The sequence below is a fragment of the Pinus tabuliformis genome, chromosome X (assembly GCF_031772625.1).
Source record: "Pinus tabuliformis cultivar Carrire ecotype Pingquan chromosome X, CPIR1, whole genome shotgun sequence".
Lineage (NCBI taxonomy): Eukaryota > Viridiplantae > Streptophyta > Pinopsida > Pinales > Pinaceae > Pinus > Pinus tabuliformis.
The window spans coordinates 513,530,945-513,557,909 of NC_142308.1; the positions used below are offsets into that span (position 1 = coordinate 513,530,945).

The 26,965-nt window shown below is 39.2% G+C and overlaps 1 protein-coding gene across 1 annotated transcript in view; it reads right to left on the reverse strand.

Annotated features, from left to right (window-relative positions):
• LOC149140933 (hydroxyproline-rich glycoprotein family protein) overlaps positions 1 to 9,945 on the reverse strand; it is a 121,658-nt gene extending 111,713 nt beyond the window's left edge. Inside the window, exon 1 of the mRNA XM_089448871.1 lies at positions 9,602 to 9,945. Within this exon, the coding sequence (XP_089304997.1) occupies positions 9,602 to 9,753 (152 nt within the window). The 5' untranslated portion in view covers positions 9,754 to 9,945. The remainder of the gene's footprint in view (positions 1 to 9,601) is intronic.
• Between the last annotated feature and the right edge of the window lie 17,020 nt (positions 9,946 to 26,965).

The following is a 26,965-nucleotide window of genomic DNA, read 5'->3' on the forward strand; positions in this document are numbered from 1 at the left end:
CCTTTATTCTCCATGTTCCGGTGCTTGAGGCTTGTTCCTTTGTCTGCGAAAACCTGCTCCTGCATTCAGAATCTTCATGACCGAAGTTATTACAAATAGAACATTCAATTTCATTTTCAAGGGCCGAAAAGTTGTTATAGGTCCTTTTCGTAATCCCAGTCATACTTCTTTGTTTTTGAGCTTCTCTAGTCATGATTGTCTTATAGGCAACACATTGAGCTGCTTTGTGACCAAAGTTATGGCAAGAGAAACATTGGCCATTGAAGAAACTTCTGCGATTATCAAATCTACCAGCCAAATGGTTGTAGTTTCTATTGTCATCCATTCTTGAAGCAAATTGAGAAGTTTTTACCTGTGGCTGGTTGTAGCTTTTGTTCACCCTTAAGATGGATTGCCCTTGGTTTACCTGGTAGTCTTTGTTTATTCTTGATGTAATTCGTCCCTGTTTTACCTAGTGATCTCCATTGGGCTTTTGCTCATTCCTCCTTGCTGCATCAAGATAACTCTTTGAGGTGGATGCTTGAGATGCTTCTCCATTATACCCCAGACCTGTCTTGATTAGTGGAGAACGTTGTACATTGATAATCTCATCCAGAGTTTCAGATCCTTTAACAAATTTAAGATTAAGAGCCTTTGTTTTCTCAATTTCTTTTCTAAGGCCAACAATTTCACATTCTAACTTCTCAAGAAATTTTTCTTTTTCATCAAGTTGGAATTGCAGAGTATCAATGATCATATCTTTTTCTTCTAAACATGTTTTGAGTCTAGAAATCTCTTCATAAAAACCATCTACATCTATAGCGTCCATGTAATCATCATCTTCAAAAGCCATTAAAATTTTATAATCATTACCTCGTTCATCTTCGTCACTATTTGATAGACCATCACTGTCTTCATGAGTGTAGTAACTTTTCTTAGTTGCATTCTGTTTCTTGTTCCATCTAACAGGTTCCTTCCCTTTGTCAATCTTATCCTTATGAGGACACTTGGCAGCATAATGACCGACTCTTCCACAAGCAAAGCATTTGAAAGGTAACTTACCTCGGAATCTTCCAACACCCCGTTGAAGGTTTTTGACAAAATTTGATTCTTCTTCTTCTTCTGACACGTGTCCTGACTCATAGTAGTCTCCTTTGCCTGAAGCCTTGAAGGCAGCTTCTCTCCTGTCTGATGGTCCTCCTTTCCTCATTTCATAAGCAGTTAGAATCCCGTGCAGCTGTGACATGGTAAGGTTTCGTAGATTCTCTTTTTCTTCTATTGCAGAAACTTTAGATTCAAACCTAGGGGACAAAGATCTTAGAACTTTTTCAACCACAACAGCCTCTTTAATTTCTTCACCCAAGTTTTTCATACAATTAACAATCTCATCTACACGAAGGAAATAGTTAGCCACACTTTCATCGCTGTGCATTCTAAGATTTTCATACTGAATTCTGAGGGTTTGAAGTTTTGCTCGTTTTACCTGTTCATCTCCTTCATAGCTCAAAACAATCTTGTCCCATATTTCTTTTGCAGATTTATACTGCATAACCTTGACGAATTCTGATTGAGATAGACATCCTAATAGGGTATTGACTGCCTTTGCATTTGTTTCATATTTCTTCTTCTCAGCCAGATCTGTAGGAGTTGTTGATGGAAAAGAGTACCCTGTATCTATGATATCCCAGACTTCTGTACCAAGAGATTAAAGATAGGCAGTAACTCTTACCTTCCAATCTACGAAGTTTGTCCCATCAAAATCGGTGGCCTGATAGATGCTTCTCTCTCGTAGTTGCTCATGATGATGGATCTTCCTCCAAGCGATCAAGCTTCTTCAGAAGGACCTGCTCTGATACCAATTGTTGGAAATCATACTGAGAGGGGGGGTGAATCAGTATTATCAAGTCAAATATTCCTTTTTCAAATCCAGATGATATACGCTACTTCAGTTAATTAAAACCGCGTATATACGCAACTATGTAGAAGGAAACCCGCGTATATAATGCAAACTTATAATTTACTTTAACTTTCAGAAGTTGACTATTAATCTGTGTATCAGAATCAAATAACCAGTAACCAGAAACAGTAAAACAGAGCAAAGGACAATCACACACAAGAACACAAGATATAAGGTGGAAACCCAATGTGGGTGAAAACCACCTGCTGCAATTCGTCTCTATCTTTTGTTAATTAGAAACTTCCTTTTACAATGTATTGGTGCAGTCCTTTACCAGTACGCGGGCTACAACCTGCAGAGAGCTACAACCCTCTCTCGTTCTCCAGCTTCTCCTAGAAGGGAGCTACAACCCCCTTAGCTCTTGCACTAGCCAAGATACAAGTATGTAGGTGCTGGCCTACAGAAGGCTACAACCTTCTCTTTCTTCCAGGGACCACGTTTCATAAATTTTCAAACTGGATCCACATCAATCAAACATTAAGAATTTCTGCATCAATCAATCACCTCTTCACCAATCAAAACTGAATCAAAATAAACACTTCTCTGACAGCTGTACCCATAACACAGTAACTGTAACCACACACCAATTCTGAACCCAGAACACTGCAGCAATAAACAAAAGCAGCTAGATCACAACTCAAAACATATACGCTACTTCAATAACCCGAAACCTGCATGCATACGCCTCTGCGTTTGGAGAAACCTGCGTATACGCTGTTTTCATTCACTGAACCAGCGTGTATACGCACCTTCGCTTCACTGAACCTACGTACAGATCTATAAAAGATAATTCACTCTTTCAAATATTCAGACACTGATTAACCCAGATTATCAGATTTATAGATCAAGCATGCGCCACATATAATAGATCAAAATCATGCAAAGATATTATCATTCAAGCCAAAATATTATAACCCATCAATAGAACTTATCCTTCTTTGCGCTAAGGTTCCTCCTTCATTCAGATCCAGATCTGCACCATAACCCCAATCACCAATATTTCAAATCTCGCCCTTATTAGATATTCAATTAATTCAGATGATCCTTTGCCAAATGATCTCCTTCCTCTTTTATAGTCTTAGGCCTTTCATAATACCACGGTCCAAAACCATAATAAAACAATACCTTGGACCCAATACTTGGGGTCAACACTTCTGACAAGATACCATGGTCCAAAACCATAGGTTCAAATACCAAGGACTAACTACCACGGACCAAAAGTAAGTTCTCCAACATATACGCGCTTTTCCTTGCATGAAAGTGCGTGTATACGCATACGCGCCTTTGTAATGTCTAACCCGCGTGTATACGCGCCTTTGTTTAGGTGAAACTGCGTATATATCTTTTTCTTCATTCTGAAAGCCTAAGCTGAGATCTGGACCTGAGATCTGTCACCACAGAGAGTTTCCATCAAGGACAACACCTGTGCCATAGCTCCAAACTTGTGCCATAATGCCAACATTGGGCAAGGGGAATCCCCCATCATTCCATGTTCCATAGTATATCTTTCAAAGATGGAGTTGGCCAACCATTAATTAACTTTTGTGAATTAATGGTGCTAAAATTGATTTTGAAGTTGGCTCAAAACATAGAATAACACGGTCAAATATTTGGGGACTCACTCCTTGTAATTAAGTGGATGAAACAAGAATTAATCCAAAGAAATTTCACACTCCAACATCTGTTTCTTGATGTTATGTATTTATAGTCAGCCTTCACTCATATTTTCCTTTGAATATGCCTGCAGGGATAGAACCAAGATAGCACATGGTTTATTAGAAGCAAGGTTAGAGCTAGACATAAGAGTCTAGAAAGTCTTTGAGAATCACCAAGGACAAAATTCTGAATACTTGGCTGATCCTTGGATATAGATTTCACTCATACAACATAGTTTTATGGGCCATTTTCTAAGCATATCTCATGGGTGGTGAATAAAACAAATAGAGAATGATAATTGATACTTTTATAGGCCCAATGAGGCAAAAATTAATGTCTTATAGCATCTGACAATATTATTATAATTCTATAAATAAAGTTTCGTGACTTCTTTCCTCAGTAAAAATAGAGAAAACTTAAAAATTAAAATTAAACAAAGAGTTACATGTTAGTTACAATTTTCTTCTACTTCTAGGCATCAGTCTCTAAGTAGGTTTTGTTAGACATAAGCGCTCCAAGCATATGGTCTTCCCAAGTCTATCTAAGCACAAGGCTCAATTGTAGGTACCTTGAGCACTTCTATATAAAATAGGCCCACGATTTAATCAAATTGGTGTAGTTTCAAAGAGATTCAAGGAGGGGACCATCAAGCCCATAGCTTTAAAACTCGGGAGTCAGAACTGATCTTCGACTCAACCACCTATCAAATTGAGTTTCGACTCAAATTCTAATTGACTCAAATTCAATGAATAGTTTTTTTTTAATTCATAAAATAATTAATTTTTAATGAAAATTTTAATTTTAAGATTCCAAACAATTAGAGACAAAATATGTAAATTTTGTTCATCTATATACCCATGTGAGAGTGAGTATATCAAAATGGCACCGAGTGCAATATATATCAGCAACAAAATACATAATCAATGAGGCTCTAAACAGCCTCTAGAGTCCAAAAATCATGTTACAAGCTACTGTGCCACTGCCATGCCACAAATCACTAAACAACATGATCACTCATAGAACTCGCCACCATTACTAGAAATGGAATCATAGCTACATAAACATCATTTGGCTCGGAGTCTTCAAACTCCTCGGGCTCCTCAGAGATATTTGCAACCTCAATGGTAGTAGTTATTGTAGTGGTACTAGGCCTAACAAAAGCATAAGTTGGTAGAGCTACGTGAATAACACTTGCATGTGACATGCTTGGTGCTTCGCTTCCTTCAACTCCTAGTCCAACAACTAAATCTGCTTTGGGATCAACCCCCCCCAACTCCATGGCATCAATATCAAAATCAGCATCAAGCTTTGTTGGGTGAGTCTCCTCTATCCATGCTGAAGTTGGATCAATATCATCCAACACAATGGGATCTGTATCGAGTCTTTTGTCATGCAATTATTGGTGTCTTAGTCAAAGGTTGTAGTGCGCAAAAATGAGATCACTGAACTTTTTTTTCCAAACCTCTTCATGTGAATCTACTCAAAAATAGACCAAATGCACTCACACCCAAAAGCATTGCAAGTTTAGCTAAGGACTCACTACAAACTTTTGCAGCTAAGGACATTAGCTACCAAATGACTCCTGTCAATGTGTTGCAAAGCCAAGGACTAATGTTAGTTCGATGTTCAACAATTTAAACAATTTAAATCATAAGCTTGGCTAAAAAATATAGCATGAATTTTAAACAATTGAACTTAAAAAAAAATGGAATTGCTTAGTTGGTTGGTCCACGTCCCTTGCAATCTTTGCTAGGCTTTTGCCAAAGGTACTAAAGGCCATAGTGAAAGAAATGATTTGTCAATGTACTTCCAGTTGCTCAAACTCATCAAAGACTATATGCTCCAAGAACTCATACAATCCATCTTTGACCTCCCTAGTCTGATCTTCTCCTAATAAAGCTTTATAATGATACCTTGGGTTCAAGAAATACCAAACTACATGTATACGGGGGAGGATTTGATTGTTCCATCTGTTACCAATGATCTCACAAACAAACCCATACTTAACTACTATATCCTTCAAAGTTGTCTACAACTACTCCTTTACTTGATCCATAGCCTCATAGATGTAGGCCATGACCAAAACCAACCACAACACCCTTACAATGGACTCACCCATTTTCATAGTCTCTAACGCTTTTTTCCAAAAAGTGTTGTCAAAAAAAATCTTTTTGGTGTCATTTTTATCTTGTTTGTAAGCCCACCAATATACATTCCAATCATCATTGTAAAACGTTTTTTGCAAGTTTTGTGCTTGGGAAATAATAGATTGCAAAGTGAGGAAGTATGTTGCAAATCTCGTGACGGAAAACCTAACAAGCTCCTTGCCCCAATGTTTTTCCTCATTAGGCTCAATACCCATGAGTGGTTGTAAATGTATTTTGTGATACACTTGGCATGCTCTACAATGTCCTTTCCCCAATTTACTTTGCTTATGTCCTCGAGCATGAGGTCTATGCAATGTGCAACATGTGGAGTCCAAACTATATTTGGACTCTAGCATCTTTCCAGCAAGAAAATAGTTTGAGGCATTAATTGTAATGACCTAGACAGCATTTTGCTCCCCCGTTGTCCTCATCATCTCATCCAAAAGCTCAAATAACAGGTTTGCATCTTACACCCAATCAAATGAGACAATTAATTTCAAAAACATGGTTCCCTAAGGGCAAGAGGCAAGGTAATTTATGATACTACGATTCTTTCTATCAATCCATCCATCTGACAAGGTGGAACAAACTGTTTTAGCCCATGACTCTCTAAACTCCTCAAATATTCATCTTTGGAAACAATACTTTTTTGCAAAAGAGATCCCCATAAACTCATGCATATTAGGGCTTTTGAAGACCTTTCTTACAGCAATAATAGATTCTAACATAGCTTGGTAATAAGGTCAACTGGTGGTCGTGAAGGGCATATCTGCATCATAGCACCATTGGAAATGTATTCAAAAGCAACTTATTTGAATTGCTTCTTCCAATGGGTATCTAAGGTGGCTTGAGTTAGACTTGTTTGAGATGCACTGGCAGAGGCAAAGCTTGGGAAAGATGTGAAATAGCTCTAATTATTCTTCTTATTTTTATGCTGACTATGAGACTTAGGAGAGGGAGGAACATAATATAAGGGGTCATGGACATTGGTCGAAGGGATAGAGGAAGAGTCTTCAAATTCAAAGTCACCATTAGCACTTGCTCTCATAAGTTGCCACTTCCTTGCAACTTCTTTTATTGTCTTTTCCCTAGCCTTCTCATCTTCAAATTTTTCAAACTACCTAAGCATCTCTGCTCTAATATGCCCTTTCACTTCCTTTGGTGCACCACATGGGGGTTACTTGGCCTCTTGCACCAGCCCACTGTTGTTTCAACATATGGTTACAGCCCCCACCCTGATTGAGTGCTAGCAATATTTGCAAACCATTTGGTTATCAATAACATCACAATGGTACTATGCAATATCTTTAACTCTTGGGGCCATGGATGATGGAATTTAAACAGAAAGAGATCTGCAAATTGAAAGACCCTGTCTTAAATTTAACAATAAAGAGAGGCTAATTCTAACATGAAAAGAAAAATTAGAAAACAAGGACAGCATTCAGATCTGCAATTGCAACAGAGGGAAAGGATGCCTAGGAATGAAAAGATGGAATGTAGACTCCTTCCAAAGATGCCAACTCCATTGGACAGCTCCAAATTATTTCCAAGATCCCAAACCAACTTCAAGCTTGCTGCTGCTAGACTACCGCTGAAAAAATCAGCACAGTTGCAGAACATAGGAAGCTCACATATGCTCACAAAAGCTCACAGAGAGAGGTGTGAGGCAAATAGGAGGAGGGTTCTCTTTATAGCAAAGTGTTAAGGTTTAGAAAGGAATTTTATCCCCTTTTTATGTTATAAAAGACAGCCTAGAAACCCTCTCAAATCAATATGTGTGGGGTCCATTACCTGCTTGGCTGGTTCATGTCGGGACCAGCTAGTTCAAACCGAATTGGCACCAATCCAGTCGACCAATCCAGGTTGATGGCCGGGTTGATCCCTGGTCCTGTCTAACTGACCAGTTTAACCGATTCCAATTTGAACTGGGCCGATTTTAAAGACCTTGATCAAGCCTTGACCATGAAGATTTTTTCCCCTAAATACTACCCAAAAAAATGAGTATTAGTTCTAGACCAAAGGTATACATTTTGGCTTTGAAATCCTCAAACTCTTCAAACCCCATATGCACTTTTTTATCCAAGTCATCAAGGCATGAAAAGAATTACACTTCTCTCTCTACTTCGACCCTGTTTTCACTCTATTCTTCTTTTCAAAATGCTTTCCCGCTCCTCGTTGATAGAAACTTGACAATCACAACTATGCTAAACTTTGAAGTTTGGAGAATTAGGTGTGCCTTGTTCCCTGAACTTTATATAACAACGTCTCTATCTCGTCACAATCTCATTTGCTTCATCCATTTTATGAAATTGAGCATGGATATTGGGAATAGCAGCAAACATCCTTTTAATCTTGGCAACACATTCTTCTTATTGCTTGATTGGTCCCTAATCGAATCTGAAAAACAAAAGAAGCAATTATGAAAAGCAGACACATGGGCATCCATACCACGTTAGCAGCATAGTCACCCATAACATTTGGATGTAGAACAGTCTTGGGGAAATTAGGGTTAGCTAAGTTCTTTAAATGGAAACAGATAGTCATAGATGGGGGAAGACTACACTCGGGGAGGTGCAGCAGGAACTGCACGAGGCAGACAAGTAAGGGAAAAAGGAGGCTGTACCCAGTAGGATGCAGCACGGGCTGCAAGAGGCAGACCAGTGAGGGAGTAAAGAGGCTGGATAGCTGAAAATCCTTTCTGCCAATGCTAAGGCGCAAGCTGCACCTTTTTTAATATCTCCTTTCATAAATAAATTCTCACTTTTACTGTCTAAGGGTTTCTGCAGCGTATTTGTCCTATTGCCATTAGTAGTTTATTTTCCAAGCGTAATCTGTATCTGCACTTAACTGGGCATCTTCCTTATCATATTTAGTAGCCTGATTAACTGCTTGTTATCAACACTACATGCGCAATCTGGCCTCCTGCTGCAATTTCGCTAATTGACATGAGCCACCCCGGCAGATTATTTTGGCATAGTATTTCAAGGCTGGAAACACTTCTAAATTCATTTCTGTATTGAATAAAGTTAAGCATATGAGGCTGTAGATAAGAGGTTAGAGCCAAAGCTAGAGACCAGACCTGCGCAAGAGCCAGAGTTGGAGTCAAAGCCAGAGCCACAAGGTCCAGTGCCCACGGGTCCCAAACTAAGCCGAGGATAGGAAGCTAGTTGATGTCGACCATTAGCCTAAAGAGGGAAGGTCTGATCTGTAATCAGATATGAGATTACTGTTAAAAAATCTACGTATAAACAAGTGGAGAAGAAAAGAGAACATTAGCCGCCACGTAGGCGCTGACAAATTGACAAAAATATCTGTAAGCCTCACTGATGAAGGGGAAGAGAGAAGAAAAGCAAAGCGAGAGAAGGGGAAGACAGACTGCAGAGGAAGATGAGGCGGCAGTCAGATAAGACGAGGAACTAAGCAAAGCATATGGATCTTGCTCTCGGTGCCAGGGTGCAAGGAGGACAGTAAATCTGTAACCAACTCTAATTCGCTCACTCTTTAAACCTCATTTCCTTCATTTCTGTTCCTACATAAAGATTCTTCTGTAAATTTGTATTACTGTCTCTGTTTGACTGCTAACCTCATTGATGTAGCATAGTATATGGAATAATCAAAGCATATATAGGCCAGCCAAAGCAAAGGCCAAAGCCAGAGTAGGTACATAAGCTAAACTAAAAGTGTATGCGCAGAGCTAGAGCAGAGACCTTCAAGACTCAAAAATTTTAATGCAGAATGCGGGTGATCATCCTCTCGATGAGAATGCAATATATTAACCAACCAATGCCCTAAAAACAATACTTGGAATATGAACAACTAAAAGGGAAAATGAAGATGGAGAGAAAAGTAACAGAAGCCCCACCTGCCGAGATGATTGCGCATGAAATACGGGTCCTTGGCGAGATCAATGGTCTCCAAGGCGAGGCGCCTGAGGCGTTCTCTTCTGTCAATAGCCTCATTCTGTGCAGAAGCTGCTCCTCCACTTCCCGGTTTCGAACCCCACTCCCTGTCCATTGCCAACGCTAAATTCAATCCACTTTTCTCAACGATTCAAACACAGCATCTGCTTCGTAACCTTTCGTGGAGCGGCTCGGATAGTCGGAGCTGCGGAATGATACTTGCGGGAAATGGCAGGTGTTGGAAAAGCCAGTTCCTCAAATACTTCTAGCTTAGTATTTGTATCAATGATGGCAACTCGATTGTCATAATGAAGTTATTCCCTTATTATATTATTTTATGAATCAATATTTGTAGTTTAATATGCTAGTAATTGTTATTCTATTTTAAGTTAATATATTAGAAATAATATGATTTTTGGTTTTCTAGTCCTCAAATGCAACCAAAAAAAATGAAAAAATGAGGTGAAATTCTTATTTGTATTATTTAAATTGGCTTTTTGAGTGTATATATGGATTCACCACTCTCAAAAACCCTAGGGTACTTAGATTGTGCAGGATTACTATAAAACTTGTGATTTCAATAATTTCTTGTTGGATTTAAAGAAATTAGACTGAAAAACCCACCTAAAAAACTTCCAAAAAATCGCACTAAAGACAACTCCATTTTTTAGTAAAACAATTAGTTATTTGGATAGTTTTAAAGTTAAAGTTCTACCGTGCTTCTATATTATGCATTGAAAATTCCACCATGCTAAACTCTTTATACCCATGATATTTTCAGTGGAAGGAGGAGGAAAAAATTGAGACATTAAGATTATGAAAGAAAGAAAGAAAGAAATTATTTTTAACGTCCACGAGGCTAAAGATAGCTTATGGGACAGATTGCTTCTTCATCTGCTTGATGTATTCGGCCCTTTTTATGTGAAGCTTCAAAATAAATGCTCCGAGCTTCTCGACAAACCCCTCACTAAATAGATTATCCCAAGAGCTAGCTGCGAGCGTATCTGTATAACTTTTCCTTTTGTCTTTGAAGGCCTCACATTCTAAAATGAAATGTTTTTCTGTTTCCACTTTTCCGGAAGAACAAAAAATGCGGATGAACATTGTTTTCCTAACCCAACCACCTTCTCTAGGCCTGCTAAATAAATTATTAAAAACCTAGCCCTTCTTATTCATGAGGTTTTCGTACCACCTAAGCGATAGACCCTATTTCCCATTTTATGATAATATTGAAAACCATGCCAAATAATACAATACTTATACATAATTTAATTATTTGATTATATGAATATATTTTTACATAATTTTAAGGGTCATTTTAATTAATTATTAATAATATTAGTTGATATTTTAATTAATTATTAATAATATTATTATATATTTGATTAAATTTATATATAAAAATTTAATAAAAAAATATTATTTATAAATATAAAATTGTGAAAGAAAAAAAACAAATTAGTTTATAAATTAAAATAAAAGTTAATTAATTTTACATATAATAGGCAAATATACAGTGAGATTCAATTTCCACGCATATAGTAAGCAAAGATTACACATTGTTTCAAAAAACCATGGCACAACCACCTATTGCTTCCCATGTTGTCCTTCAAGTCCAGTTGCTGCCAAGTAATGCCATGCAGGTTGGATGTAAACCCAGGTGGCAGCCATGCGTACTAGTTGTTTGGCAACTATGCAGAAGGACATTTTATTTGTTATAGCCACACTTCAATTAAATATCCATGAAATCAACCATGGTAAATAACACATTAATTGTGTCTATGTTCTTGAAAGTATCCACTTCTCGCGAAGATGGGAAGGGCATATTGAATACCATAGCGTTAACTTTCAAGTCTGACGTAGTTTCTAAAAATGAGAGGACACTCGCATATATCAATGAGAGCTCAAGCTTTTCGAACTCTGCGAAGGAATTTACCAACAAGTTTTTTTCTTCTCGAAATGGATACGAATGATAACCTTTCTACTAACCTTGCTCAGCTCAACCTTGGGAGTCAGCCTTCCTATGACAACTTTCTCCAAGGTGAGGCAATTATTCATCTCAGAAGAGGAGTAAATGGGAGAATAGCAAATTGCTTTGTTCATGTCTTAATCATCAATAGAGAGTTCTTTCTTGTTCATATATAGAACTGAATGTAAAGTCTTTTTTTACACTTTTCTTCAAGTGCATTGATCCTATCTTGCATCGGTTGCACATACTCGGTGGCTTCCCTGAGCATTGAGGCGATGTCTGTTTGCATTAATTCATCCAACGAGAACCTAATTTCCTAAAGAAACCACGATAGCAAGTGATCCTTAAAAAATGGTGAATAATGCAAAAAAATTGTGTTCCTTGAAAAAATTTGATGGTTAAAATGAAATTAATGTTTAGTTTTTTTTATATAATAGGATGAATATTTTGATTCTATAAATTTACCTACGAACAGTATCATCAACCATGAGGGAGGTTCGAATGGCCTCAAGGAAGAAAGGTCTGACCATTGAAGAGGTAAGGGTTCATTTATTTCCTTTCAATTTATTATGTGCGTCACTGGTTTGGTTTATCAGGATGATTACCCAAGGTTTCATTCGTGCCATTGATTGCAGGGTTAGGCTCTTGCTAGAGGATCGAATGAGCCAAATGAAGCAAAATGGCCTCTCAGGCTCGACAAATCTGAAATAACCTTTCCTCCACTGCCAGCTCCTGTGAGGGCAAAATATTCTACACTTAACAACCTTCATCGTAGTTGCCAATGCATATTATGTATTTGGCATCATTGGTTACGGCGATGACCAAAAAAGAGACCTTGCTCACTACCTCCTTCGCCTTCTTCACTAATATAATGCACGAAACTGGAGGTATATAATTTGCTCATTAATTTATCTATTTTCTTAGACATAATCCCCCCCTAAATCTATATATTCGATATATCTCTCTCATTTACTCCATAACACCCTCCTCCCACTTCTACCCAAGCAACTGGCCAACCGGGGTAAACATGCGACGAGAAGCCACTATGATGTGATTCGGCCTCCCAAGTCATGTTAAGGAAGTGGGATTAACAAAAACACACCATACATGCATTAATTATCAGCTACAGGACCCTTGAAAACCAATCCAATACTTTAGAAAACTTGCCTAGGGGTCCCACCGAGCTTTTGAACAATTTGAGGCTCAGTCACTCCCATGATATAGGCATGAGTGTGACCAGCAACTCAAAGTCGCTCTCACAAGCTTGCCTGCCAGCGACCAGAGACCAAAACAGTCAGTGTTATGCCAGCGACTCCAGGATTTGAGCCACTTTTTCAAGCCTACAGCCCAGGTCACTGCCCATAATGGAACCATCTCTTCAAATCAGTGAATTGACATGGAAATGACAGTACTAAAGCAAATACTTGTTCAAGACCTTGACTAGACCCCTACTAGCCACAACAAGTATTTCGTCAAACATATTGCAAATGTGTAATTTACAGCTATAATTAACATTTCTGAGCGTAAGGGTTTCATACTTAGCTGGGAATTGCTAAGAACCATCGATGCCTCAACACACCAATTGTCATTCCATCCATTAGGACATAGATACATTGATCATTCAATTACAAGTAAAAACATGAGGAAATCCATACATTGATGTTGTCATAAAACACATACATAACTAGCATAATAAGGACAGAAATACTCATGAAAGTGCAGCCATATAGACCATGTACAATCCATCAAAATTCTCATAGAAATACAAGGAGAAATAACCTTCCATTGATGATGCAAAATCCAAACCCAGGTTGGGACTTCCACGTTCCACACGATTGTAGAATGGCTGAGCCAAATCTCTCTTCAGCCATTCACCCTCATGCCATATTCCAAGCATGAATGTGGGATCTCATAGAACACATCGATCAAAAACCATTTAGGGCTTCCAGAGGCCATCCACCTCAATCCATCAAACAGTGATTCCACCTCGCGGTCGGACATCACAAAACCATCATTAGATCGATCTCTATCCTAGCCATCCATGGCTCCAAAGCGTTTGTCCAACTCAGCTACGGAACTAGTAACTCAACGCACAACTTTTACCTTGCTCCAGAGCGTTTTTCCAACCAAGGCTATGGGACTAGTAACTCAACCTAAGTTGTTCTAGGGCTCCAGAGCTTTTGTCCAACAAAGGCTGCGGGACTAATAACTCAACCCCCAAGTTAAGGAAACATAAGAACCCACCAAAAAAACAACAAGGAAATAAACCCACAATCACCATGGCTATCCAGGAAATGGCAAGGCTAGGCAATCCACTATTAATCTCGGCCATCCTCCATGCCAATGACATATCACAACCAACAAACCACATGCATATGCCATGCATGCCAAAACTAGTGAAGGAAACATACATGCAACTCGGTACCTGCAAGAAAATATGATATAGTTGTTGATGTTGATGCCTTCTTGCGCTTTCCTGCTCTTCCTTTTCCTTCTTGCTCCAAGAATCCAAGTATTCCACACCCTCCAAGAGTGCTCCAAGAAAACTCTAAGTATCCAAGAGTATGAGAGAGAAAGAGAGAATAATGAGAGAGCTCCAAAACTAAACTGATAAAAGGTTACCAACTGATCCTCAGAAGCCTTTTTATGGATGAGGCCTCTATTTTCTTCATTTTCCATTATTTTCCTTCATTTTCCTCCTCGCATGCAACCCGTGACCTTTCACCTCCTTTTTCTCCTAGTTTCCATTAGTTTCATAAATAAATGTTCCAAAAATGCCTTTTTGCCTTTCCAAAGCCTTAGTCATTACCTTTTCCAATTTCCTTAGCCATAAACAACCAAACGAACACCCCCTAGGATGTCTTGCCCAACATTTAGCTTGTAATAAGTATCCCATTGACAGTGGCTATTGTTTTTAACTTTTATTACATGGAATTTTCACCAAGGTTGTTACAAAACCCTCCCCCTTGGGGGACATCGTCCTCGATGTTCGATCACACGTATACCTCAGCAACCTACTGAAAGAAGACATACCGCTCATGGAGTTTTATATCTCAGCTCGATGCAATATTTACAATGAAAGCCCTGCTCAAGACAATACCTCATGACAACATGACAACATACCGCATAGTGGAGCTTTATAATACAACTCGTTACGATATTTACAATGATCATCCTACGAAGTGCCAACTCACATGACGTCATAACATCATGATAACATAGCCACATGATAGCATAATAACATGACACCCATACAACATAGTGGAGCTTTATAACATAGCTCGTTACGATATTTACATCCATACATAGGTGTACATATAACAACCCCATCATCATCATCATATATATATATATATATATATATATATATATATATATATATATATATATATATATATATATATATATATAGATATATATATATATATAGATACTAAACATATGCCAAATCATATACCAAAGCATATATCAAAACATCATATAGCATATATCGAACCATCATAAAGCAAGTACCAAACCATCATAAAGCATATACCAAACCACGATAAAGAAAATACCAAACCATCATAAAGCATATACCAAACCACCATAAAGAAAATCCAACCACCATAAAGCATATACCACACCACCATATCAGTTGCTTTGCCTCAACCGAAAAACAAGGAAGGATACATGGCTCGCATCTGATCCGCCATCTCCCATGTATCTTTGTCGGACCCAAAGTGCTTCCATTGCATTTTAACTTGCTCGGTTATGGAGCATGAGCAGCTTTTTTTGCAATACACACTGAGGCTCTGACTATAATTCTCCATCTGGTTCCACCTGCAATACAGACCAGTCAATCACATGATCAACATCCTTAACATACTTCTTAAGCAAAGATACATGGAAAACATCATGGACTTTCTCTGTAATAAGTGTCCCATTGACAGTGGTTATTGTTTTTAACTTTTATTACATGGAATTTTCACCAAGGTTGTTACAAAACCCTCCCCCTTGGGGGACATCGTCCTCGATGTTCGATCACACATATACCTCAGCAACCTACTGAAAGAAGACATACCGCTCATGGAGTTTTATATCTCAGCTCGATGCAGTATTTACAATGAAAGCCCTGCTCAAGACAATACATCATGACAACATGGCAACATACCGCATAGTGGAGCTTTATAATACAACTCGTTACGATATTTACAATGATCATCCTACAAAGTGCCAACTCACATGACGTCATAACATCATGATAACATAACCACGTGATAGCATAATAACATGACACCCATACCACATAGTGGAGCTTTATAACATAGCTCGTTACGATATTTACATCCATACATAGGTGTACATATAACAACATCATCATCATATATATATATACTAAACATATGCCAAATCATATACCAAAGCATATATCAAAACATATACTAAACACCATGTCTAAGCGTATATCAAAACATCATATAGCATATATCGAACCATCATAAAGCAAGTACCAAACCATCATAAAGCATATACCAAACCACGATAAAGAAAATACCAAACCATCATAAAGCATATACCAAACCACCATAAAGAAAATACCAACCACCATAAAGCATATACCACACCACCATATCAGTTTCTTTGCCTCAACCGACAAACAAGGAAGGATACATGGCTCACATCTGATCCACCATCTCCCATGTACCTTTGTCGGACCCAAAGTGCTTCCATTGCATTTTAACTTGCTCGGTTATGGAGCATGAGCAGCTTTTTTTGCAATACACACTGAGGCTCTGACTATAATTCTCCATCTGGTTCCACCTGCAATACAGACCAGTCAATCACATGATCAACATCCTTAACATACTTCTTAAGCAAAGATACATGGAAAACATCATGGACTTTCTCTGTAATAAGTGTCCCATTGACAGTGGTTATTGTTTTTAACTTTTATTACATGGAATTTTCACCAAGGTTGTTACAAAACCCTCCCCCTTGGGGGACATCGTCCTCGATGTTCGATCACACATATACCTCAGCAACCTACTGAAAGAAGACATAGCGCTCATGGAGTTTTATATCTCAGCTCGATGTAGTATTTACAATGAAAGCCCTGCTCAAGACAATACATCATGACAACATGACAACATACCGCATAGTGGAGCTTTATAATACAACTCGTTACGATATTTACAATGATCATCCTACGAAGTGCCAACTCACATGACGTCATAACATCATGATAACATAACCACATGATAGCACAATAACATGACACCCATACCACATAGTCGAGCTTTATAACATAGCTCGTTACGATATTTACATCCACACATAGGTGTACATATAACAACATCATCATCATCTTCATATATATATATATATATATATATATATATATATAGATATATATAGATACTAAACATATGCCAAATCATATACCAAAGCATATATCAAAACATATACTAAACACCATGTCTAAGCGTATATCAAAACATCATATAGCATATATCGAACCATCATAAAGCAAGTACCAAACCATCATAAAGCATATACCAAACCACGATAAAGAAAATACTAAACCATCATAAAGCATATACCAAACCACCATAAAGAAAATACCAACCACCATAAAGCATATACCACACCACCATATCAGTTGCTTTGCCTCAACCGACAAACAAGGAAGGATACATGGCTCGCATCTGATCCGCCATCTCCCATGTACCTTTGTCGGACCCAAAGTGCTTCCATTTCATTTTAACTTGCTCGATTGCTCGGTTATGGAGCATGAGCAGCTTTTTTTGCAATACACACTGAGGCTCTGACTATAATTCTCCATCTGGTTCCACCTGCAATACAAACCAGTCAATCACATGATCAACATCCTTAACATACTTCTTAAGCAAAGATACATGGAAAACATCATGGACTTTCACTGTCGAAGGCAGTGCAAGTTGATAGGTTACTGGCCCAATCCTCTCAATGATGTTGAAGGGTCCACAAAACCATGGTGCCAGCTTGGCACATGAGCCAATCTGCAAGGAGCTCTTCTTTGGTTTGATGTGCAAGTACACCTATTCCCCAACTTGGAACTCCTTGAACAACATGTTCCTATCTGCATAACACTTATGCCTATCTTGTGATGCCTTTAGATTCTTCTTGATTACCTACATTTCTTGTTCCATGTTTGCCAACATATCTGGTACAATCAATACTCTGCTAACCAGATCACTCCAACTGATATGAGTGTTACAACTCCACCCATACAATGTCTCAAAAAGACTCATCCTTAGTGACTCCTGATAACCATTGGTGTGTGCGAACTCTACCAAGGGGAGATACTCTTCCCACTTCCGCTGCTGATGCATCACACACATCCTTAACATGTCCTCTAATACCCTGCTGACCCTCTCTGTCTGTCGATCTATCTGTGGATGATAAGTTGTTTTGAAGGCCAACTATGTGCCCAAACCTGCAAATAACTCCTTCCAAAGCTTTGAAGTGAACTTTGCATCCCTGTCTGAGACAATCTTCTTTGGAACACCATGTAGTCTAACCACATCTCTGATGAACACCTGTGCCACATCATTAGCTAAGAACATATACTTCACCGAAATGAAGTGTGCAACCTTTGTTAACCTGTCCATCATGACCATGATGGAATCATGTAGCTTTACTATCTTCGGCAACCCTGTGATGAAGTCCATGGAAATTACGTCCCATTTCCATTCTGGAATCACAATGGGTTATAGCAATCCACCTAGATGTTTACATGTTGCTTTCACTCGCTGATAGATGAAACACCTCACCACAAAATACACTACATCCCTCTTCAAATTCGGCCAATAATAATATCTCTTCACTGTTGTTAGTGTCTTTTGATAACATGGGTGACCCAAATTTGATTTTGCATGAAACTTCCCTCAAGATCACCTTCTTGAGCTCACTGTTATTTGGTACATATATCTTGCCTCAGAACCTGACCAATCCATCTGCTGTAAGACAATAGTCCATGCCCCGTGCACTTACACCTGTACCTGTACCTGTGTTTGTTCTGCCACCTATACCTATACCTCTACATGTACCTGTACCTGCACCTATACCATGACTTCTACTTGAACCTGTACTATCACCCTACTGCAACCTATGCACAATCTCCATATACTTGACATCTTGCTAACCTACCTGCAAAATCCTATCCTGTAAGTATGTCCCATAAGAGCTCATAGCTGCCAAGTGTTGTACATGTACCCATATACTGAGAGCATCTACCACCCTGTTCTCTTTACCTTTGATGTACCTGATCTTGAAATCAAACTCGTTGATCTTGGCCAACCATCTAACCTACCTAACATTCAGATTTGGTTGGTCAAATAAATATCTCAACCCAATGTGATCAGTCACAAGCACAAACTGCCTACCCAGAAGATTGTGCCTCCACATCTTCAGTGCATGTATAATCGTTGCTAACTCAAGATCATGTGTCAGGTAGCTCTGCTTGTGCTCGTTTAGTTTCTAGGACTCATAACATACCTCCTATCCATCCTGCATAAGGACTCCACCAAGCCCTCTCTTGCAAGCATATGTGCATACCACAAACTCTTTGTCAGGATCTGCAATCAGTAGTACTTGTGCATGCGTCAACAACTGCTTAAGCTGCTCAAAACTAGCTTCACACTCTTTTGTCCATTCAAACTTCTTACGTTTCCTTGCAAGGATGTAAAGGGATAATAAATATGCAAGAATTTCTTGATGAACCCCCTATAGTATTCTACCTCATCCACACTCTTAGGAGATACCCACTCCATGGTGGCCCTTATCTTCTCTGGATCTACTGCAATGCCTTCCTTGGAGACAACATGTCCCAAGCAGTGCACCTCAGTCTGAAAGAAACTACACTTGTTGAGCTTAGCATACAACTGATGCTCCCTCAACAACCTCAACATTGCTACTAAGTGTTTGGCATGCTCTTTCTCATTTTTAGAGTATACCAGTATATCATCAATGAACACAATAACAAACTTATCCAAATATGGACGCAACTCACTATTCATCAAACACATAAATGTAGCTGGAGTATTAGTTAAGCCAAATGGAATAGCAACGAACTCATAATGCCCTTACCTTGCCCTGAACACAGTCTTGTAAATGTCCTCCTCTTTGATGCGTACCTGATGATATCTGGATCTTAAGTTAATCTTTAAGAACATTATTGCTCCCTTCAGTTGATCGAACAAGTCATTAATCCTCGACAAAGGATATATGTTCTTAATAGTCACTTTGTTCAACTGCCTATAATCAATGCATAATCTGAAAGTACCATCTTTCTTCTTCACAAACAAGACCAGTGCACCCCAAGTTGATACACTTGGCCTAATGTATCCCTTGTCCAACATTTCCTTTAATTGCGACTTCAGCTCAACCAAATCAGGTGTGCTCATCCTGTAAGGTGATTTTGATGTTGGAGTTACCCCTGGCACTAACTCAATGGATGAAAAGTCTACCTCCCTGTGAGGTGGCAACTCTGTAATGTCCTCAGGAAATACATCTTGAAACTGCTGCAAAGTTGGATACTTGTTCAACACATTTTCATCCTCAGCCTCCGTACCCTTATCACTAGAAATGTGTACTGCAAATAGCTTGCAACCCTTCCTTAAACTATGCTTTGCTTGCATAGTTGTCACCATCCTAACTGATGTAGCTTTCTTCTTACCTTGCAAGACACTTGGTTCTCCATTGTCATCAACAAACTCAATATATTTGTCATAACATTCTACATTGGTTCTATGTAGATACAGCCAATCCATGCCCAATAACATTTTGTATGAACCCAACGGTAATACATTTAAATGCGTTGTTGTAGACATACCATTTAAGTCAAATGTGCAAGTTCTTACCCAATGGTGAACTCGCTTCTTCATACCTGTAGCCAACTGCACTAACCAAGACTCTGCATGCAATTCCTTACCCAAACCATACTTATCCACAAAGTCAGGACTAACATGGCTATAATTAGATCCAGGGTCAATCAAAATAGAAATAACTTGATCACAAAGCTTACCGTCCATCTCGTTGATAAATGCCTGATGCTTTGCCTATTAGTTATCCAAGGATGCATAGATACATGGAATACTCTTACCAACGTCTCCAACAATTTGTGCCTCCTGCGCACTGTATATCTTAAGCCTACCACTCTTGTACTATGGACAATCCCTCCTGTGATGATCTCCTCCACAAGTCCAATATTGCATGGGTTCCTTATTCTGCTCCCCAGATATGTGTCCCTATCCTAGATCTAATGCATTGAACCACTTAAGTGGTGCAACATTCTCCTTGTTACCTGAATCCCGTGGTCTTACTCACTTCTTGTCCCATTTGCCTTTATTCTTCGTATTACCTCTCCAATCTGGCTTCATCTTAGTTCGACGCTTCAATTGTTCATTGAAATGCTTCAGTTTTAGGATAGCCTCCTCCAATTATCTGGGCTCATCGAACTCAATCCTATCTTTGAATGCAACCGGTAAAACACTAACAAATCTTTGAATCTTAGCCTTCTCCTCCTTGGGGTAAGCACATATCTCAACAGTTCCAAGAACTTAATGGTGTACTCATCATCTGTCATGGATCCCATCTTAAGTTCATAGAATTATTTTGCCCTGTCATTAAAGTATCTCTCCGATAGATACTTTTCCTTGCATAGTCACTCAAATTCACTCCAAGTCAGGTCTTCCTCATTTATGTCCTTGACATTCTTCAGATCTTCCCACCAGATGTTTGCTTTACCTTTAAGATTGAAAGTAGCCACTCTAGCTTTCATGATACTAAGTAACCAAGTCTCTGCATCCTGTGATCTCTTTACCTCTCCATCAAAAGTAGGTGGCTTTGCTTTCTTAAACTCATCCGACAAGTATCCCTTATCACTCCTCTTGTAAGGATGATATCGGTGACGATCATAGTGCCTATCTGAATCAGAACTAGAATCATACCTATGTCTATCCCTTCTCCTCTCTAGAGTGTCCAACAATCTGCCATCTCGGATTGTGTCATCTCTATCTGATTGGTGACCTCCATGCAATCTACTGCCATATGCCCCATTAGTTTTGTCCTCCTACTCATGACTGATCCGAAGTAGTCCCTATCGCTGCAAATCTGACAAGCTCTGAAGTATGATTGCATTTACCTCTGCTAAATTTTCCTGTGACTGTATGATTCTGTCATTATCTGCCTTACAACTCCTTATCTCTTCCTTTAAGCTTCTCAGTGTCACTGCCAAGTCAGAAGAGTTCCCAACACCATATTGCTCTTTTGATTCATAGGGAGAGTCTTTGTAGTCAACCATCTTGCTAGCCATTTGATATTTCTTCCTGCAAGGTATATCATGTCAGCTAAACCAAATCACAATAAACCAATGTACCTTAGTATAACTCGGGGAGGATACCTTATCTGCAAGATCAACAAATCAACGTGATACATGTATAACATAATCATAACAACCTATAGAAACATAAAACATAAGCATATGACCATGCAATCGACATTATAGATAGGGTTTAGTCATCAATGGTGACCTCAACAACAACACACACTACGACCTCATGCATGACAACCACCATCATTACGTCACTATACACTTAACCACATGTAAACATGAACATGCATCAGCGATGCATAACCATCCACACATATGCATAAACACGTATGATCAAGCGTGAATGAACAATCCTTGAAACCAAACCTGCAAGAATGATACATGCAACTAAGCATACAAGAATGTAACCAAACATACTACAATGATACATGTAAGCAACATAAATCAACATGTAACCAGTCTTAGACTCACAACAATGCATTACACAATAACACCTCAAATCTCACATGACGACATCACTGCAATCATGAACAACATCATGCAAATACCACAAGCACATGGAATTCAAGGGTGAGAGACACACATGCAACTGACATGCATGCATTACCTACACATAGCCCATCCAGTCCGAGGGCTGAACCATGCTCTGATACCACTCTGTAACACCCTCCTCACACATCTACCCAAGCAACCGGTCAGCCGGGGTAAACATGCGACGAGAGGCCACTATGATATGATTCGACCTCCCACGTCACATTAAAGAAGTGGAATCGACAAAAACACACCTACACACATTAATTATCAGCTACAGGACCCTCAAGAACCAATCCAATACTTTAGACAACTTGCCTTGGGGTCCCTGTTATACAGCGTTTTGTCACTGTCCCTGTACTCCCCGTCCCTCGATCCTGGTGGACTTCTACAATGAACTCTATATGTTTTCCCATCATGAAGAGCATGCCTTTACATCCCTATTCATGAGTAGAACGTTCCCCCTTGCATCATTTCCCAAGAATCTTCCTTCAATCCTAGTTTTTAAGACTGACACTAGTGATCAGTTCCTTCCCCGCGCCGATTTGCAGAGTTTGAAACCAGACCAAGCGTCGTATTGTGCAAGTGAGCCCTTCCTCACTTGCGTTGATCCTCTTTTGGAAAGTTTTCCAGCTCTAGAAGCTTCGTGGAATGGAAGTTTGGTAAATGGTTGGGATGGATAGAGACGAGGAAGTCAATTTGGGCTCCTTTCCCCTATAAAGATGGAGAAAACCAAAGAGATAAGCCCTCTCCCATCATAAGAGGAACCATCTCCCTTCCATCAAAGCTATATAAACTCCTCATTTTCCAAGTTGAATTAGTTTTTTTTGGAGATTGAATAACCAATAAGATATCTATAGCTTTTTACCTTCTAGTTTATGTCTGTAAAGGGAGAATAGTGTGTTTGGTTTGGTTTGGAACTAAAGGGAAGAAGCCTCAAACTGCGATTGTTAAGGCTAACCATGAGATGTTAGAAGTGGTGTTGGAACTCGAATACGTCGGAGGAGACCTGCAACGTCAAGGCTTTGGTTGTATCTCTTTCTGAACTTTATATCAATACAACTAATGATTCCTACATTGAGTGTCATGTTACATTTAATGTCTTAAGATTCCTTGACTTTTAAAGTAAATTGAAAGTGATTGTATGCTATTACATTCGCTATTGTCTCTTGTGTATTTGTTTAAGGTATTTGAAGGAGAAGAACTCAAAGGAAGTTGGAGCAAAGGAGCGAGGTCATCATCAAGCGAAGTAGAGTTCTAAGAGGTAGGCCCTCTTATTCGATTATAATTTAAGGAAGTTTTCATTAGGTTGTTTTGTTTTCGGCTAGACCCACTCTAGGGCTAGAGGGATCACCTCTGTCCATAGAGGAGATTTACCTACTTCACATATTGGCGATCATTTGTGTTAGACAGACATTTGCGCAACATGTGAAAAAACAAAACATTGTATCATAGTAAACATGAAATATAGCATATATATATATATATATATATATATATATATAATGATATAATGATATAATGTTTGAGTGTCATACATCAAAACCCCAAAAATAATATATGTGTTTAGTACGTTCGTGGCTTGTAGGCCTCAAAATTGTAAATGCTAAACAATGGACTACTCGACATGGTGATCATGATAGCACGTCACTGCTCGTACTACTTGAGTCAGTAAACAATAGATCCGATCTGACACCCCCACTGTGTGCCGCTAATACAGCATGGGATGTCACCCACCTGTGCATACTCTGGGATACCTTTGGTCAATCCCTCAAGGTTTCGTGCAATCTCCTCCTCGTTATCGACTCCTTCCTGATAAGGAGCGATCTCAAACTGCTGAGCAACACGCCTTGCGATCGGGGACATCCTGGTTGGTCGCTCTGGTCCTACATCTGCAATTACAAAAACGAATTTTCACGAATACATATATTTCAAAAACAATAAAAAATCAAAAACTTGAAATTGTTTTTCTTAACTCCATCATCAAAATCTTCTGCCTTTGGGAGTGACATGTCAGGATCATCGTGGAAGTCAGTACCACTGTATGGCCAATCCTCTACCACGATCAGTTGACGCCTCAACCATGAAAAGAAGGCGACCTTGTATGACATATGCTGCCCCCCGCCGATTTTGGGCATCAGTTCACTCCATCGGACCATCCATGGGTCTCGTGGCAATGGGGGGTTCACCTCTGCCAGCTGATAGTGAAATAGCTGGATCCGCTCCAAAAAGAAGGTCACCAACACAGAACCATATCCAAACTGTTTCAGGTTCCCTGCCTCGGATTTGGATAGTTGGAGCTTCATGTTTACCTTCATAGCTTTTGCCCAATTGAAGATAGTGGGTGCCATATAGTCTATTGCATACTGAAACTTGGACTTGTTGGACTCATGCAATGCCTGAGCTCCAGCTATGTTTATGGCTAAGAGCAGTCCTTTCAACACAAGGTCATCGATACTCATGATATTAACCTTGCCACTTTTTTATTTCAGCACTTCTGGGCAATGTTATGCCAACAACATGTTCACACTTGACCCAATGGGCCTGGATCCATACATATTGATTGGTTCCCCTCTTCGGGACAGTCCGGTGATGAAGTATATATCTGAAGTCTCTAGCTCCAACTCTTGGTCCCGGATCAAAAAGACTTCCTGGCCAACGTCCCAAAGACTAATCAAGTACTGCAATAACTCAGGTTGAGCCCAAAGGCCTGTGTAAGGAAGAATTTGAGCAACCTACAGTTTGTCAGGGCATCCAGACAGTTTTGGTTTGCCAATGCCTATGCATCAATTTCCTCATGCTCACGTTCTTTCCAATCAACCATCTTTCCACTGTAATTTTCCTGAAAACACCATAAAATCAAGTCAACATCAATCCTTGGATGAGAAATTGCGGATTTAAAGCAAGGAAATCGAGTAAAAAATCGAAAATATTCTCTTCTTTGCATCGGCGCTACTGTTTTTAAAACAATAGCGCCGATAGCGCAAGTGACTATGTTAAACAACCCTCAATCGACGCGATCCCGAGCTTGGATCTCGCATCGATCGAGGGCGATTTTTTTTCTTCCAAACCCTCCTCAAAAAGTCCAAAAAAATGGCTAAAATAGGAAAAACAAGCATGAAAATGAAGCTAAGGGTCTCAGCTCTTACTTGCAACTGACGGTGCGTCGATCAGCCTCCTGGATCTGCCGCAATCTGCTCCTGAAAATCTAGGGCACAAATGGGTAAAAAATGCTCCACACAAGGTAAAAAGGTAAATGGTAAAAAATAAATTACTTTCCCCCTTTTTATTCATTTTTTCATGACATTTTAGGGTTTTGTAAGTATTTTTCGCCTATTTTTACCTTAGAAATCGGATAATGCGTTTGCTTTTTGTGTAGCAACAGGTGATGGATTGCTGATGATGGTGTTGAGTCGTGTTTAAGCTCTTTTCTTGACTTGTAAAAACTCAAATGAAAAGATCGCCGAGTATTTTCCCTTTTTGACTCGTTAAAGAGAATAAAAATGGGGGGTTTGCTTTCAGCTCTTTTCCGACTCTTAAAACACGAAAAGATTGTCGAGCTCTTGTCATTTTGAACTCGTTAAAAGTTGTGAAATGTCATTTACCCAGTATATGTTTACCCCTTTTTCGGGTTGGGATAAACTATTTACGAAAAAGATACTCCTTGACTGACATAATCAAGCGGTTATCTCAAGTATTGTTTTCTACCCTTTTGAGCTCGAGAGACACAAATGTATGAAAGGGACCTTTTAGAGTTTTTTTTTCCATGTCTTTTTCAAACTCTCTAAACATGAAAAAGGTACTGAGTTACACCTTTATCGGACTCATTAAACCTAAACGACATTGGATTCGTCACCATGACGGACATGAGCTTCTCCTTCCTAGGGCTCATTAATCTTACTCGGTCGGATTCATCTGAAGCATAGACTTACAGTGCAAGCACATGCTACCCCTTCAATCTTGCAATCAAAAAATGATTGGGGTACCTACCAGAAATGGTGGGGAAAATTGGAAATTCGATCAGTTGTGTCGGAAGCTCACTCTTGAACATGACACTTTTTGCTTCGTGTCGGGTTGGGATATCCTCACTTCATCGTTGACTTTCTTGGGTTGGGCCGTTCATTTTTGCCTTTCCATTTGATCTATACCACATCATCATGACCTCCGATCCTATGGATCCAAAAGCTGCCAAACTTGATAGTCGTGTCGCCGATATGTTCAAGAGTTATCCTTCAGTAGTTACACTCATTCATGATTCTCGGTATCATCCACAACCATTACATCCCTTTGTCTCACGTTGATGATGTGGGATACATCATGGCCCTCCTTTGACAAGGTCACTTCCTGTCGACTTCAACTCATTATCCGGGAAGTTGACCAAGAGACTCCTTTCCAGTACCTTAGAGCTTGCATGCCCTAATAGTGAGTTCTTTGCACTCGACGACAAGTTCACATCATTTGGCTTTCGATTGT